General features: G+C 43.4%; 1 protein-coding gene across 5 annotated transcripts in view; it reads left to right on the top strand.

Annotated features, from left to right (window-relative positions):
* The window catches only part of osbpl8 (oxysterol binding protein-like 8), a 105,211-nt gene that overhangs the window by 49,207 nt on the left and 38,130 nt on the right, over positions 1-17,874 (top strand). For 4 of the 5 annotated variants that reach the window (XM_071920008.2, XM_071920006.2, XM_071920007.2 and 1 more), the window contains 2 exons: positions 2,750-2,786; positions 5,718-5,894. In XM_071920008.2, the coding sequence (XP_071776109.2) occupies positions 2,750-2,786; positions 5,718-5,894 (214 nt within the window). The remainder of the gene's footprint in view (positions 1-2,749; positions 2,787-5,717; positions 5,895-17,874) is intronic. The other variant, XM_071920009.2, reaches the window with a different exon arrangement.

Below are 17,874 nucleotides of genomic sequence, written 5' to 3'. Positions count from 1 at the left end.
TCTTTGGCATGGTGGTGAAAAGTGGGAAAAGTGAACGAGAAATGCGTTCCTCTCCCTCATGAGCCAGTGTCAAGATTCCCATAATGAAGGCACTAAAAGCCCAGCTGTGTCAGTGTGCAACAGTAGAAGACTGTGGTTGTACTGGGAAGCTCCCAGGTGTGAATGTGTGGAACTGTATGAAATCTGAGCCAGTGTTGTCAACTTTCCCTGGATACAAAAAGATCAAAAATGCTAAAAATATGTTAGCTGCCATGTTTCCCAGTGCCTGTAATCATACCTGGTGCTCAGCCTGTCTTGATTGTGCATTAATAGTCAAGAAAGCTTTTCAAATGCTAATATAGGCTTACCACATGTAGGGATCTGTCAGAATGTCAGCAGTCTGGCTTCATTACACTGTACCAACCAGATTCTTCGGCGGCTGCCTGGTGTCACCAGGATTATTTATCATTAGCGACTCTTTCAGCCCTTCTCTCAATCTTTCTCTCTCTGTCTCTCCTACGCCCACACACTCATCTGCATAATTAATCAGCAGTAATCACCAGGTAAGGCTGTTTTAAAGAGCATCCACCCTGGCTTCAAACACACCACTCTGTGCCACTTTGGTAGATGCCAAGGCCGGCGACGGGCACCATCAGCACCTCTCATGTTGAACCAAACAGGGAATATGAACGAGTAGTGGCAAGATGGCATGTGTCAGGATAAGGCTGAGGCAAACCAGTCCTGCATGGTGGAGAAGTGGGCTTGAATCCCCGGACTGGCTTGGAAAAACGGGCTGGGAAAATGAATGAGAAATAATAATATTAAGAAGAATAAATTCAATTTAAGAGTGCCTTTCTCAGACTCGAGGACAATTTACATCCTAGTTCAAATGCTCACAAATTAGAAAAATCTCTCCTTTCTCAGCAGTTTTTCAGCTGCACCAGTGGAGCTGCTCTTTGGCCAGCGGTCAAAGACTGTGGTTGTACTGGGCTGCTCCCAGTAGCCACCAGTAAAAGAGTGTGGCTGTACTGGGCAGCTCCTACGTGTGAATGTGTGTAACTGTGTGAGTGTGAAGCAGGGTGTTGCTGGAGAAGAGTCAGTCAACTTTTCCTGTATAAATGAAGTTTTAAAAACGTGCTGCATTCATGCCAAGGGCCCCTTGCCAGCAGCTGTTGAGGGATGGCAGAGTGTTGTTCATTCTCAGATCCTCCCAGCCTTCCGGTCACAAGCTTCTCCAGCCTCCCCATGTTCAAGTGGTTAGTGTTTTGTAACACTAAGGGAGTGGCCAAAGTGTTACTGTACTGTCGTACTGGGGCACAATGAGCTTAGCCAAGATTGAATTAAAAAGTCAGTCTGTGGATGCCTCTCCACAAAGCCTTATTTATCGACCTCTGACCCTCCGTGACAGCCTCCTAATCCGCTTGTCTTATTGTTGTAAGCAGCTCTTGGAGTCGTCTATCCTCTCAGCCTGTGGATCCAAGGGTTGGAACCAATAAGAACGTAGCAATTCGACTTTCGCTTCCCGATTAACTGAGCGGTATCCAATCAGTGGCATTGTTTACTTTATGAAGATCTCCTCTGTGTTTAGTCTGTCTGGGGATGAGGATGACCCTTCCTCATCCAGGGTACGACTGACCGTGATCTCAAGCAATTTTCCATTCAAACCCGTTGTAGCTGTGCGGATTGCTGCTGGCATCATGTGTAAATGTGTATGTTGGCGTCCGGGCAGTTGCACTTTTATCTTTGTGGAGGCCAATGAGTGAGGATATTTTGTTGGTTTAAAAGCTGTTTTAGGTGTAGAGTTAGAAATAGTAAGTGTAAGGTTTACAGTTAATGTCAGTGCTGCCTGATGAAGGCGCGTCGCATATTCTGCATGTTTATAGCCTATACTGTATATGTTCACCTGCTGATTATGCGCTGTTGTTTATTTAGCCGCTGTTGACGTTTTAATACATTTTTGACGTTGCACAAGTAAGTTTAGTAAAGTTTTTTGACGTGGATTTAAGGTTTACAGTCAGGCATGTGGAGGGGAAGAGCAAGCTAAGTGTTAGCTGTTGTGGTCTAGTCACTCGAGGCTCTCACATGTAAAGTAATACAAACTTGTGTGTGTGTGTGTGTGTGTGTGTGTGTGTGTGTGGTTTGCTGAGTGGTAGTCTCTCCCCTCCCCTTCTGTGATCAAAGTCGTTGCCCAATCCCCTCTTCTTCCCCTCTCCGTTGCCAGTTTTGTGTCACGTTGTGTCCTCCGTTCACATTTTGGTTAAACTAACGTCTGTTTTTCCTTTTTTTCTGTCTCTTGTCTCCTCTTTATTTTTTGGATTTTTTTTTTTTGTCGTCCTGTGTGGCTGCTGCTTCACCTGCTGCTGCTGCTGCTGCTGCTGCTGCTGCTGTGTCCACCATCACCGCCAAACCCGCTGCACACAAATCTACCTCTGCCAACATCTGGTCAACAACACATGGTGGACCCCTCCCTCCCTCCCTCCCTCTCCCCCCCCCCGTCCCCTCCCTTCATCTTTGTCCAAAATCTCTCACTCTCTTTCAATCTCTCACTCTCGGACTCTCACTTTTCATTTTTCTAATTTTTCTCTGTTGCTTTCTCTCCATTTCTCTTACTTTCACCGCTCTCTCTTTATCTTTTCCCTTCTCTCTCTTGCTCTCTCTCTCTCTCTCTCTCTCTCTCTCTCTCTCTCTCTCCTTTTCCCCACTCCTTCTATATCTCTTTCTTCCTGTCTTTTTTCTTTCTCTTTCTGTCTCCACCCTTCTCCCCTGATAGCACCATGCAGAGTTCAGAGAGCACCATGCCACCTCCGGTAAGCCTGTGACCTTTCAGAGGGAGGGGTAAGGGAAGGGGTCAGGGTTGGTATTTAGGGGTAGGTAGGACATAAGGGTGTGTTTGTGTGTGTGTGTGTGTGTGTGTGTGTGTGTGTTAGAGTGGATGGGTGGTTATAGGGAGGGCAGCAGGCTAATAGTAATATATTGACAATTTTCTCTGACAGGCGAAAGCTACAGTAAAGATCGGGTTGTGAAAAATGCATTGTGATATTAGTATACAGTTCAGGTTTCCCACTGATCATGGAATTTAATATCTTGGTAATATGAGGGGAATTTTACTTTCTGTCTGTTGGGTCACATTTCAGGAATATACTAGAATGTATTTTACAACTTGTTTCACACATTCAATTTCAGCTGTTTTCCTCCACAGCAAGCCCAACTGTTGTGAAAACCACACTGTTTACCCATTTAGAACTTTTTCTGAGCTGAAAAAATAGCATAAACAAACCAGGAAGGAAGAAAAATTTTAGGTCATTAAAATGTCGTGGGAGTTTAGCCATGGTGGGAACCATAATAGTTGCTAACTTTTGCAAACATTTCTTGTAATATTGTGACACATCAGGCAATTTTTGGGGCAACATTGCAGCAACAATCTACATGTGTAACCATCAGTATTGTATAATTACTGGATTTAAAGTAATAACCTGTGACATTTTCATATAATTGATATAACACAATAGTGATTCAACCTATATCCAGTTCATGAAAGCTCAAAGTGCATCAACAGAAATCCAAGCTCCGCCCACACTGTTTGATTGACAGGCGATCTCTTGGAAGACGTCGCCAAAATCCGACAACACAGATCTTGTTGATTACTACTTAAAACTTTCATGTTACTTTAAGGTTATACTATCTTTTTAGGGTCAAAACTGTGACACTGTACTTGGGCTGGTATCGGTACTGCAATCTTTTAGTTTTGTTATTGTAATTGCTACAGCACTACTAGCATCTTAACTTCACCAGCGAAGATCCACTCTCATTAATAAGCTGCTCACCCTGTCTCTTCACAGGACACAATTTGCATACCGGCGTCTTTGACATTTACTCTGCTCGGGGTCATTGTAATTACAGGATTTTAAAGATGCTGAGGCTCTGTCTGTGGCGCCGCTGCCTTCGTATGAACGCGTCGTCTACTCAGGCAAACTTCTCCGGCTGCGTGTTTGATTAACTCCCGCTGGTTTTTAACCTTTTTGTTGAACCTTTATTTATCACGGGGAAGTAAACCGCTTCACATTCATACACTTCGACACATTGATACCTAGGAGCTTTTCCTCATTCAGTTTCCCCACCTGGTTTCCCAAAGGTAGTCTGGAGATTTAAGCCGCTGACCTCCTGACCTTTAACCTCTAGGCCACTGCAGCCTCACTGACCTAATGCTGTCTGTTCGGAAAGCATGGCAGCACGTATATAGTATGTATGTGTGTGTGTGTGTGTGCGCATGTGTCTTTCTTGGACGCTCTGTCTTGTTATATACATATGCACACACATATACATACATGCGAGTACACACGTTAACACACACTGCCATCTGACAGATAGGACACTGACGTAGCAGGATTATGATCTGGATTATACCTTTGCTGCTGTGTGCGTATCTGCATGCCTGTGTGCATAACAGACATTCAAATATAGGCGAATCCATGCAGCCTGCTCCCTTTTCAATAATCTCATTGTTCTGGACCCTGAGGACCATCATCATCGGTGAAACGGCGTTTTCCAGGGCCAAAAACAGAAGCATTTAGGGCACTAAGAGAGGAGTTTCATCCCCAAAACAAGATATCCACCATTTGAAAATTGCTTACTATTAAAGTTATCAGTTGTTTATAGACAAAATAGCTTACAAAATAGTGATGCTTATGCGTGTCTGGACCAGGTTGCAAATTCTTTGAAAAACAGTTATTTAACGTTTTGGAATGAAACCCTTCAGCGTGTCCTCTACATTGGTTTTAGGATTATGTGTCAGTGGTGTGTGATTTGGACTGTATGTCTCTACTGCTTATGTTGTGTTGGGCCTGAGTGATGAGGATGTGTTGCTGCTGTGTTGAGATAATGTCATTATAGCAATCATACCCTAGAGGGCATTGTTTAGTGTGATCACTGGTATGATGTTGATGCAATTGGTACAAGGTATCACTGGCAGTAACAAAGTACCCATAATTCCAGTACAGAGCATCCTCAAGAGAATTATAGTTTTAATACAACAGTTCCTGTACACGGCATGCAAATTAACTGGAATGCTTACTTCAAACCAGTATACATACATAAGAATAATAAAAAAGACAGAGAGAAAACACGAAAGATCACTAAGCAGGTCCCTGGTTTCCACAAGACCATTGTTTGGTATTGAAACCAATAAAGTAAGGCAAACCATGCGTAATGGAAATTATCAGCACGGTCTGAACATTTGACCAATCAGATTGCTTGGCTGAAACTACCTGTTGTTTAATATATTAAATCTCAGATCTGATTCTGTGTAGCTCAGTGGGTTGAGCAAGGGACAAAGGTCCATCAAGGTTTTACAATAGTATCATTAAACAAAGATACAAGCTTTGGGTTTTAATTTAATAGTTTTATTTTGGGTCTCTGTCAACAAAAATTAGCTCCCGTTGCTAAGCAATAAACATCTTTGCTTGCTTCATTCCATTCATGTAAACAAAGCAGAGTTATAAGGTACAAGTTCACATATTGCGGTTGTAAGCACTCATGGAAAGTCTCTTGTCCAATCACAATGCATGGTAGGAAACAAATGTTGTATGAGTTATTATAATGTGTTGTGAAACAGAAAGCTGTACCAACCAGATGCTCCACAAGAGGGCTGTCTGGTCGTTCTGTGATGTGAAGTGAGTGAGATGTCAAGGTGTCTGATCTCATTTCTCCGCCTCCCTCCCTCTCTCTCCCTCTGTCTGCAGCTGCCGTAGTGTGCGGTGATGACCCCGTCCTTCTGACCCCAGGCAGGATGAGCCAGCGCCAGGGGAAGGAGCGGGACAAGGAGAGGGAGAGGGAGAAGGAGGCGGGCCTCCACACCCCCAGCAGGGAGCACGTCGCCACCCCCTCCTCCCTCAGCCCGGGGGTCAGCTACAGCCACGGTAAGATCCAGACTCCCTTTACACTGCAGTGTTTACCCCGAGGTGGCAAGGGCCAAGATTTCTGATTTAAACTCGTGTCCTAGGTCGGCTAGGTTTGTCCAGTACTATAATGAGCCTCCATGGATTACTGGTATTTGCAAATATCTAAAGCCCTATTCACACATTATTTCAAAAACAATTAATGGGTGACTCTCCAATCTCTGTGTTTCATGAAACACATTTGCATGGGATACTGAAATTCGCTGAAATCAGTGAATAAACTCAAGATTACAATTCGGCACTTTGTGATTTAGCAAAGTAAAACTTAGTTTGTGCTTTAAATGCATTCAAAACGTTCCTCTGTATATTCCACTACAGTCTCCATTTAGAAATTGCACATCTACAAGATGAAGAAGAAAAATAAATTGTGTGGCAAAAGATATTACGTCTGATATTACCAAGAGTGCGATTTGCACAGGATGAGTATTATCAGGAGACTTCTGTTTTCACAGAATTTTAACTTCCGCTTTTGCTTTGAAAAATTACAACACACAGCAGATCTGCACCGGATTAAAATCATCGTCAATCTCTGCAATCATTACAAATCACTGGACATCCCCAGGTCATATTAGTGTGTGTGATTAGGGCTTTAGGGCAGGTCTACGGGTTCATGTGGACTATACCCGGGTCTTCTCTATTCTCTATCAAACGCACTGGGAAAACACATGACTGTAGATTGAGAACGGTTGGGTTGGGGTGGACACAGATCACAGGGTTCCTGAACTTTGTCAAAGACCCTCAAATAGATTCATATTAGTCCACAAACCCCCATTTAATGTGATTTTGCCCTAAGGAACCCCATCTGAGATTCTTTTTAGTTAAGGTTTAGTATAGAATTGCTTAATTATAAGTGAAAGCTTTGATCAAAAGGGTCAGTCTTATACTTTCTCTCATTGTACTAACCTCTAGGGAGAAATACAATGAACTTTATTGATCCCCGAGAGGAAATCAGGTGGGAAAATAATAGTCGTACTACTACTCCTATACTGGGGACCCCAGTGGAGGTCCCCAGACCACAGTTTGGGAAAAACTGATAAAGAGGATGGATACCTGTAGAGAAATAAGCAACTTGAGGGCAGATTTGGCGAAGGGTGTTGATGCCATCTCCCTTCATATGGCTGGGCCCTGCTCTTGTGTTACAGTGCCCTCTTGAGGAAGTGAACTGGAAGATATTTTTAAAGTCCTAAGACTGGGAATCCAGGTGGACCCAATATTTACATTTTGGTTCCGAACCTCAATATCTCTCTTGTTTACAGATGCATACAGTCAGGTCTTGTTTAATGACGGCAAGGAAACTAACATCTCCAACTACTGGCCACAGAAGATTTGGGAATCTTCATGGTTTTCACTTTGTAACTGGCCAGATTGAGTTTTAGAATAGAAAAGATCCCCCAAACAGTGCTAAAGAGGTTGGTAGAGAAAAACCTACCTGCCATATACCAAATTTATGAGCATTTGGCTTGTGGCTGGCAGGTATTTCTTCCCCTGATACTCCGACATCTCACTGTGATGTGTTCATGAAACCCAGTTTTGTAGTCTGTCAACGTGCAGTCCACAGTTCACAGGTGAAGGATGGATGTAATGCTGTGGGGGAAGGAAGGGGGCGTGTCTCTGAGGCTGGTTTTCATGAAGCGGGGGAATGTTACAGTTTTTTACAATCACTTTGGCACTAATTTCAGAACCTTGTGGGCATTTTTCAAAACTCTAGACACAAAACTCAACACGGTCATCACTTGTAACACAGGCTGTCCAATGTTCAAAACATTGCATTGTACATTCATATCTTTAAAGAAACCTTGCACTTGCAGAATCATTGGTTCAAATAACTCATTTATCATGAAATACCACAGGAACATTAATTTAGATCACCCACACACAAGATACCAATAGTTTCACTGTTTAGTTGTTCGTACAATCATTAAATATTGTAGTGCAAAATATGTGATACATGTTTCATTATGGTACTACACGTAAATACATCACTGTACCTGTAAAAGGACTAGTAGAGAGAATACTACAGACACAGTGGAATCATTGAACAAAATCTGAAATTTACATTAAATACAATAAAATCACAGCATAGGTTTCTTTGAATCAAAGCAAAAATAATTAGCTACAAAAAAGAAAAAAACTACAGTACTGTAAAACGTCAACTGCAGTGTTCCTCACCTGGCTTACTGTAAAAAGCAAAACAAAGGATTGATTACTGTACTTCTATATTTCCATCAACCCTGTCTTGTGGATTTGGCCACAGGTTCTCATCCACATCACAGTGGATGTTTTCATTAGCCAAACATCTAGGGAAGAATCTTCTGAAATCTGAAAACATGGTCTGGAAAAGTGGTACATGGGACCATAGAAACGGTGTCTGATAAAGAATGATGATGAAATATTACATCCATAGATAATGTAGTCCAATTGGTTCATGTTCCACGGTAATTGGTGTCAATGGATCTCGTTATCCTGAAACTTTCATGATCTAAACATGGAATATTGTTTGTCAGTTTCCATAAAACTATGCATTAAGAGTAATGCAACAGTTACTTATCATTTTGAGCAGTTGTATCAATTGATAGTTAGATCATTGTAATGAAATGAATAGACAGTCATCTCAGATGTAATGTGTGAATTGCATTTTGAAATGGTAATACTTTGATGTTAAGTTGTGTCATTTTGAACAGGTGATTTTAGTTCAATGAACAATTGATCTTAGGTTTATGTGTATTGTATCCAAGCAATTGGAAGAAGTGTTAGAGTTTTGAAAAATGTGCATTTTGATCATTGGTTGTGAGTTTTGTGTCTAGAGTTTTGAAAAATGACATCAAGGTTCTGAAATTAGTGCCAAAGTGATTGTAAAAAAAACTGTAACAGTCATGGCCAGAGCCAACACACACTAATGCAAATCTAAAACTCCAAATAAGTGACTTAATAGCCTTGGTGTGTGATTCTAAAAATTTGACTCATAAATGTTCCGCTCCAATTTGGGATTTTACATTTGATTGTAAATAATCTATTGGTCCAAAATCAGGTAGTTGGCCTGTGATTTACTGCCGTGGACCAGGGCTACTGAGTGGGGTTGAGTCTCGTTACTTCTGACTGTTGGAGCTGACTACATGCCTGATGCTACTTTTGCATTACTTCTGATTGGTCGAGCTGACTACAGCTTCCTGACTCATATACCATATAAAACGCCACCGATGTGGCAGGAACAAGATACAGTAGAATGGCTGTAAGAACAAGGAAGTAGTGATGAAAACTGGCTTCAGGCTGTAATGCAGGATCTGTGTATCTATATATCAGAGTGGTTTGTTTTGCACTCTTTTGAAAGACTTGTAAACCTTCTTTATACCACAAGAGGGAGTAAGCATAACAGAGAAAGAACTGTGTCTTGTTTGACCTCTACACAACATACTGTACAATACACATTATACTGTTAGTCTGTCCCTGTCTTTCACATACACAATTTCCCCATGGGGATCGTTACAGTTTCATCTTATCACTTACACACACATGCGTGCACACAGGCTCACCAAATCACCAATCACTTGTGAATTGTGTGATTTTTTTTCCAAACATTTCCTCTTGGGAATGGAGCCATGGTGCAGCAGTAGCAAGCTTACAAGCATAAGTGGCTATTCTCATCTCCCCCACAACACCTCACCATAACTCTATTTAACAAGAGTCAATGAGAGAGCATGAAGGGTTTCTCCTGCCCACGACTCCCTGCAGCCCTAAGCCAGGTATCCATGGCAACCTGCTTTGCCTCAACTAGCCCTTGGTGTTGCGTCAAAGTGATGACTGTGTATCCTTTGTTTTTTGTTCTTGTTTTTTTACCAATGTTTCAAAATCCTGTTATCCTGTAATTGGAGGTGCTTGTTGTGGGGTTCAGTTGCATTGTCAGTACAGAGTTGTTCAATATTAGGTTGAGGCTGTGTCATTTAAAAAAAGAAAAGTACAGATTCTGTACAGTCCCACGGTGGTGACTGTGGCAGTGACGTAGTTATCTCTGAATACGAGAAGAGGTATGTGGGAGTTGTGTGAAAATTCGCAGCTAAGGTGTGAAGATTCAAAGATGATCTTTTAAGTTAATTTCTTTTATCTCCTTTTAATAACTGAATGCTTCTCAATAAAGAACAAACATGAGTGAAGTGCCTCACTCCTGATTGTCTGATCAGAATTTGGTTCTTGATGGGGAAAAAAATTTTTTTTTTGTGTGTGTTTTGGTGACATCTTTGTTGCTCAGCGCTCATTGCTGTAGTGTTTCTGCACTGCACTTCTCAGAGTTCACTTGTCAATCAAATAGTGTGGGTGGAGCTTTGATTTTCTGTTGATGAAGTTTGAGTTTTTGTTTGGTGGCGCTCTTTGTCTGCCATGGTGGCTATCACTGCTCATGCTAACTACCCAGTTCTTCTTCTGTTTATTTTATAAAAAACATTGTTGCTGCTACTGGGAAAGCATCACTTCCTGTGAGAGGATTTTTCCTGGGAATGACCTACTCGACACCGATGGCGGGTGTTTAGAACAGCAAATGTAAAGTAAAAGCTTTCATGAACTGGATATATTTTGAATCACTATTGTGTTATATTTATTGGTGATAAAGAGCAAAACGGACATTTATTTATATCAAAACGTCATGGATTATTACTTTACTTTCTTACTTTAATCTCCCTGTAAACTTATAGTGTAGACTGCTTTCATAATGTTGTTGGTCTGTTGTTTGTAGGTAGCTTCATCTGAGTTTTGTGTTGCATCATCACACACGCAAAGCCAAGCCAGTATGGCCATGGTGCGGCTGCCAAGTCGGCCTTGTTTTCTCTGTGACTCAGTGAGAGGCTAAAATAAACCCGGCAGGTTGTTTGACAAGGCTTCTCCAATCGGCTTTGTGGCTGCTCTCGCTTTAACCGCCTTTCCCGACTTGCTCTCCTCTTCCCAGGTTAGACGGAAGAGGGGAGAGAGAGGTGAAGAATCAGGGTGGCGGGGGGGGGTTGAAGGGGAAACATAGAGATAGATGGAGAATATGGGAATGGGAAGATACAGGGATAGAGGTGGAGAACAAGGTAATGAGAGGAGGAGGGAGGGTGAGGGAGAGAGAACAAGGGAATTGAGGGGAAAAGAGAGAGAGATGGACAACAAGGAAATGGAGGGGAGATGGAGAGACAGATAGTAACTGAATGGATGGGAAAGATTGACAGAAAATGAACAAGGAGGAGAGAGAGATAGATGGAGAGGAAGGAAATGGAAGAGCAAGAGAGAGAGAGCAGGTGGGGCCAGCGTGGGTTTAAGCTCAGCCTCAGGGATTATGCCCTGTCAGCCGGGGTTAACGACACGGAGGGGGCGGGGCTTATCTGCACCCACAGCCACTGCCAAGCCGGCGTTCCCTCTTCCGTCTCCGCTGTCGTCCAATGGGCAGCTGAGCGCTTTCAGGCCCGAGTGCCAAGAGGGACGAGGCTTGACAGCGTAGATATGCGGCTGAGATAAGGAAGAGTCGGTGGATGTAAGGAGGACAGGAGTCATGATGGAGGATATGGGGATAGGCCTGAGCTCCGCCCGGACATCCGTAGGCTAGTCTGGACCGACACCACCTGGATCTAAAGCTTTAGCGATTTTACTGCCGATTAGGCCGCTGTCAGCACTTGACCTTGGGCCACTTTCTTTTTAAGAACGCATTTAAGCCTTAAGGAAAGCAAGGTACAGTATGGAGTAGTGCTGAGTGACAAGCTAGTGTGCTGTTAGTGTTTCAGGTAGAGCAAGCAGCAGAGACTGCTTGGTAAAACCTTGCACCGTTGCCCTAGTTGCAGCTATCCATGTGAAATCTGCTCCTCTTGATGAATTCAGATCTGTGCTGTGTCCTGGCTTACTTTAATGTGCTTTGTTGTGCGTGTGTGTGTGTGTGAGTGTGTGTGTGTAGGCTCTCGTGAGGATAGAATGAAGTTCACACCATTGTAAAACAGCTGTTGTACTTGCCAAAGTTGAGTAATGTGGAGAGAAGCAAGAACCTAAATTCAACAAAGTGCTAAACTATTCCGCAGTGTAAGAGGAGAGGTGCAGTGTGGAAGATGTCTGCAGGCCTGCGTTCAGAAAGCCTCTTTGTTCCAAAGCTAATCCCAGGCTTACAGGGTCTCCTTGTAGCCTTTATGTAAGACTAGAGATGTTTGTCTACATATGACCTGCTGTCTGCAGTGCAGTCAGTCACTTGGTCTCAGATGAATTGCAGCTCATCAGTTATCATAGAGGCAGTCTGCAGCACAGTCGTTTCATGTCCCTGTCATATGAAACAGATACCCTTAAGTCCGTTTGACTGAGCTCTAATGCTGCAGCAACCATGTTTTATTTACTATAGGTTTTATGAATATTATCCAAGATTATATAGCATGAATATTGTTCCCAGGTTAAAGTCCAGCAGCGTTCCCAACAGTGTTTTCATGATACAAGACTTTGACTTCCTTGCTGATACCAACCTAGGCATCACAGTTTCCAAAATGATGCCATGGCAAAAAAAACAACAACAAACTGAATCCATAAAAGCACATAAGATAGCATGAAATAACACATAAAGTTGTTTAAAACTGAATAATCATCTCTGTAAGCTTTGTTTTATTTTTATTTTTAAGGAAGTAAATATGGCATGGAGTACTACAAAATAGTGACTATTCTGGGGAAAAACTCTAGTGCATTATTGTTTCTCAAAACAGGCACCAGTATTTTTTCAGTACTAGCACTCCTTGCAACACCAGTTCCCACTTGACTTTACTCCCATCTAAGTGACACGTTCACCTAGAGTGGACTTGCCACACATCAGGTCTCAAATCTAGCGACAACTTCGTCCCTTTGAGGAAGGATCAACGCCTGTGTCGGGTTACCGGTCCAGAGGGCAGCCATAGATCCGCGCTGGGTTTGACCCAGTCCTGTACTTGCCTATTTGGCACCAACGCTCCCTGTATCTGATGGCAGCTCACCTGATACACCTGAGACACAAGTACTGGAGCAGATAGACGCGGTGCGCGAGTAACTCCATCCAGGCAACTGGGCCAGAGAGCTGGGATTCAAACAATGCTCACATTTGTATGCCTGTTCAGCACCGCAGGTCTTCCTGAAAGGAATGCTTTTACAGAGGGATGGATAAAACTGGAGCGAGCTGCCACTGCTTGATGGAGTGATTGAAATGTTTTACTTGAAGCCACTAACTGGAAAAAAATGTCAACCTCTCGTACGTTTGCCAGGAATTCAAGAATGTCATTACGAGCCAGCAAAAGCCCTGTACTACATTGCAGCCAGGTTAGCAAAAACTTGTCAAGGCCAGTTACACATTCTCTCTCTGTGTGTTTGCATTCGAAAAACAAGGTTATCTGTAAGATAGCCCATCATTTTGTGCTGATAAACTGAGAGCAGACTGAATGTTTACAGTATATCTGACTGACCTCTGACTGAGAATACAGCCTTGCTTTCTTATACCAGGATTAGCTTAAGTTGTTTAGTCAATGAACGTGGGTCGAGGTTAGCATTGAAGGTCAATCTGCGCATATTGTTCAGCTGCTGGTCACAGCCAACTGTAGCTGCCCACTTTGTTCTGCACTAAGGACGTAAAACAAAGTCATTGATTGTTAGAGTGATGCAACGCTTAAACACTTACTGTGCTGATACCATGTGTGTCGTATTGTGAGCAAGCTGAATTACATTATTTTAACTTGATGTGTAGCCATCATGGGTTTAAGAGAGTCCACTAACACTATGTTTGGATGTTCAATGTCTGTCTACAAACACTTATTGGTGGGTTCCTAATTGGCCTGAACACACACTTTCCTGACATGAAGGTACATGTAATGAGTTGTGTCTGAGTCTGTCACAGTCAGTACTGCCTTAACAAAAGAGTCGCTTCTAACTTCACTGGAAATAACTACTTGAAAATGGACCCAAAAGCAGAGGACATTTTGTCTATACTTAGAGCACATCCCATACTCTAGTGCCATTCAAATGCAGTTGAACCAGCTGAAATTGCCTTTTCCTGTGCAAGCAGGTTAATTAGATCCGGGATCTGAATTATACATACAGCACATCCTAATTACCTGTGTTAATTAAAGCACATTTGAGTCTGGCGGCCTGAGCTGCAAATTTATCAGTCGGCTCAGGGAAATATCTCACCACGTTGCCATGGTTGCCAACATGGTGAGATTGACTCCAGAGATTTCCTCCAGTCATTATTGAGGGGGATTACTTTGCCTGTTTACCTCTCCAAACAATCGTGGATGAGATGTCTCCACGGACAGTTGATAGCAAGGCGTGGCGTGATGCCAGCAAAACAGTTTAAGTTTAAATACTGAAGGGACTGGTCAACCAGAGTGAAAGCGTAAATAGGGCAGGCCAGCTGAAAGGGAGACGAAGATGCGAGAGGACCGTGGACGGATCGACACCACGCAGCGTGCCTCGGAGATTGGGTTTCAAAGATAAGGGCCAATGCCAGGCCTGTTCTTTTCCACAGAGATAACCATTGGTGCCCACTGAGACTCTTTTTTTTCAGAGCTCACAGTCTTGTCAGTTGGGGTGGATTTGGGCAATGGATTTTCACCGTCTTGATGACCTTAAGTATCTTTCATAGCAACAGCACCCAAAGACTTTTTTCCTTTATTTCTTCATTTGGCAAATCAAAAAACGAACATCATAGGTACATTTGAGGAAAAATTGTCAAGGACACCAGGCAGTTTCCATCATGGTCCTTGTTGTTCCTTCCGCCTTAGCAAGGTGATGGCAGGTGTCCAGTGCAAAAAAACATCCAATCATTATTTATGCTCAATACAGTATTATTCTTCCTAAACATATCACTTACAAACCATTAATAGAATCATACTACAGCAAGGAATAGATGGGTTTCATGAGGCAGGCCCTTTCCAGCAATGTCTCTTTAATTCTACCCTTAAAGGAAAAATCCACCCTCTTTATTTTGTGACGAAATGTTGTAAGTTACTCTTTTGGTTCCCACTTTCCCTCTACTTGCCTCGTCTACTTCTACTTAGTGATGGTAACAGTGATTTCCTGCATTTCCCCGAATGACTTGTGACAACCTTCAGAGGGCCGTGAACTTGTTGCTTTCAGTCAAAGATGGGTATATGGGCTTATAAATATACCTGCTAGGGGTCGTGTCTGTGATCACGGCCGCGTCCCTTAACTCAAAATGCAACCTGTCTCTCTGCTGCATTGCATTCTGGTCTCTCTCCTGCTCCTGTGGGTGGAGAAACTGGTCTCTCTCCTCTTCTACGATGGATTTCTCCCTGTATTGATTGTTGAACGTCTCTTGGTGCAAAATGGCGGCTCTAGAAAGAAGCCCTCGCTCTTTGATTCTGAGGGACTGACACCAAATCCGCTGATGTTTTAGATAGCTGAGTTTTCGCTATCAAACTCCATTGTAGCTGTGCTGGAAATGTCAGGATGTTTGGCCAGTTATCTGCAAAATATGAAAAGTACACCACCAAACAACAAGATGGGCCCAGAAATGCGAGCTACACCACCAATAGCTTTTCTTTTTTTTTTAACATTGTTAGTAGCCTATTTTAGGGTGATTTTTCCCTTGAAGATCAATGCATTCTGGATATTTTTAATAGCAAATGTCGCTGTACTCCCTACTTCTTAAATGTAAGAATCAAACCTTACCCACCATGGACTTGTACCTACAAGGGCTAAAGTTAATAATTCTAGCTGTAGTGCTGTATGTTTGAACCTCACCAAAACACAGAAAGATTTCTGAGCTCTACTGCAGAGGTTTGAGATCTCTTCCAGGAAAGATGACTTGACACTTGACACTTTTGCCGAAGACCTGAATAGAAATTTAAATGTCCACATTTGGAAATTTGCCTTTGGCTTCACAGTGGTGAAATTAAATCAAACAAGATACAATAAATACACAGTACCACTACCTGTATATGTTCCAGTTAATATTTACAAAAAACGTGTGCAATTCATGGTGGAGAATGGGTAGAAATGAATAACTTAATAGCATATGGGATAAAGGATATATTGAATATATTCTTTGAGGTACTGGCATTCTTTAGAGCCTCCCAGAGAGCAGCTTATCAAATGCATTTAAACAGGATTAAAGAATCACCCAAAATTTGAGCCTTTTTCCTTGTCTGTGTTATAAACACAGGTGGGACCCAAACGCAGGACACGGACAGGGTGGTGTTGGTAAGGAAAAGGTTTTATTGTAAGGCAGGGATGAGTGATGGTAGGGAGAAGCGGGGCTTGGCGTGGGATGAGGGGAAGGGTGGCAGGCAGGGGGAGCTTGGAGGCTAGGAGGTTGCTGGCAGGCAGGCAGGGAGACAAGCAGGAAGACAGGCAGGCGGGTGATGATCCTGGGGCACAAGAGAGACTGCTTAATCACAGGAAACACGAAGAGACAAAGTCACTGGGAGCTCTAACTAGATTGGCCTTGAAGCGTACTTACCACTGAGGTTGAAACAACAATCTGACGAAGAATGGTTGAAGAGCCGGGGTAGATATACTGCAGGCAGATGAGCTGATGAGAGGCAGGTGAGCAGACTGGGAGAGGTGATGAGCCGGGAGCCAGGAGAACGAGGAAGGGAGACCACGCCCACACCAATACACACACAAACAAAACATAGACAGAGAGACAGACAGGGGAGCACTGGGAACACAGGGAAGGGGAAGCACAAGGAAACACTAGGGAATCTTCTGGGGATACGGCCACGTCCGTAACAGTCTGAACCACATACTCTATATCTCACACAGTTGTTTCTGTGATTGGATTTGCACTGTTGTGATTGCATTTCCAGGAAACCGTGTCTTAAGGGCGTCACAGATGTCTGCCAACAAAGCAATTTCCAGTGTCACCTGTCCGGTGGCAGACGAAGCGTTTGGTTTCATCACCATTTAACTTTGTCGAAGAGCAGCGCACGTTTCAATGTGGCATTCAATGTCCTGCCGCCAGCATTACACAGGAGCCTTTCTTATCCAAATCCCACCTTTCTGGATCTCCTGATCAGGTTTCTTTCTTGATGCATGCAGCTAAAAGTATTTAAACTGCAAATTAAAAGCATAATTTCAAAAATTGCCATTCCAAATATGTATGCATTGCATTTCATATAGTTACCATGTGTTGGTCAGATCAGTAGCCTGGTGTTGACAGTAATTGGCTGTTTGGGTTTAGGTCTTGTGAAACGTGATAGGGTCATCTGAGCAATGGTGTGATAGTGTGCTTCATTCTGTCCTCACTGGCAGTATCAATAGAGCTTGTGTTTTATGATTGTGTGTGTGTGTGTTTGTAGCCCGTTGACTCCCATCTGCATAGCAGCCACTGTTTGCTAGCAGTCTTGCTTGAGTGGGGGAGACAAGGAAATAGTGTGGGAGAAAAGAGGGAGGGGATGGAAACACAGATGTAAAATGCGATAGAAAGAAGAAAGATGCAGTGAGAGAGGGAGAGAGGGGAAAGCAAAAGAGAGGAAGAGGAGATGTGGAACATAAGAGCCGTTATCTAGCCAAGATGCAGCTCTCCTACCCGTCCGGAGGAGAGGGAGTGGGAGGGGCTCGGCTGATTCGTCATTAAGTACTTACAGGCTGTTACACACTCACAGAGGAGAGAGAGAGAGCGAGGGAGAGAGAGAGAGAGTGAGGGAAAGAGCGAGGGAGGGAGGGAGGGAGCAGTAGACTGAAGGAAGCGTGGAGGAAGGCAGTGTACCGCGCTTGTTCAATGCCTGCTATCTGAGCTACTCTGCTGTGTGTGTTGGTTTATGCGTTCGGCTCACTAGCGGCGGGGGACAGATCGGAGTGTTTCACGACCCTCCTCGCCTCGACTTCGGCCCCTGAGTTTGCCGACCGGTTCCCCCTCCTCCCCCCCTTCCCTCCCACCGAGGGATCTCCCGCCGCCCCCATGATGAAAGAGGAGGGACTGCTGAGTCGTCGCCGCTTCTCCACGTGCGGGACGTCGTCGGTTCGA

This window comes from Centroberyx gerrardi, chromosome 24, assembly GCF_048128805.1.
Source record: "Centroberyx gerrardi isolate f3 chromosome 24, fCenGer3.hap1.cur.20231027, whole genome shotgun sequence".
Classification (NCBI taxonomy): Eukaryota; Metazoa; Chordata; class Actinopteri; order Beryciformes; family Berycidae; genus Centroberyx; species Centroberyx gerrardi.
Note: the sequence above shows the minus strand (reverse complement) of the source record. Positions and strands in the feature narration are given on the sequence as shown.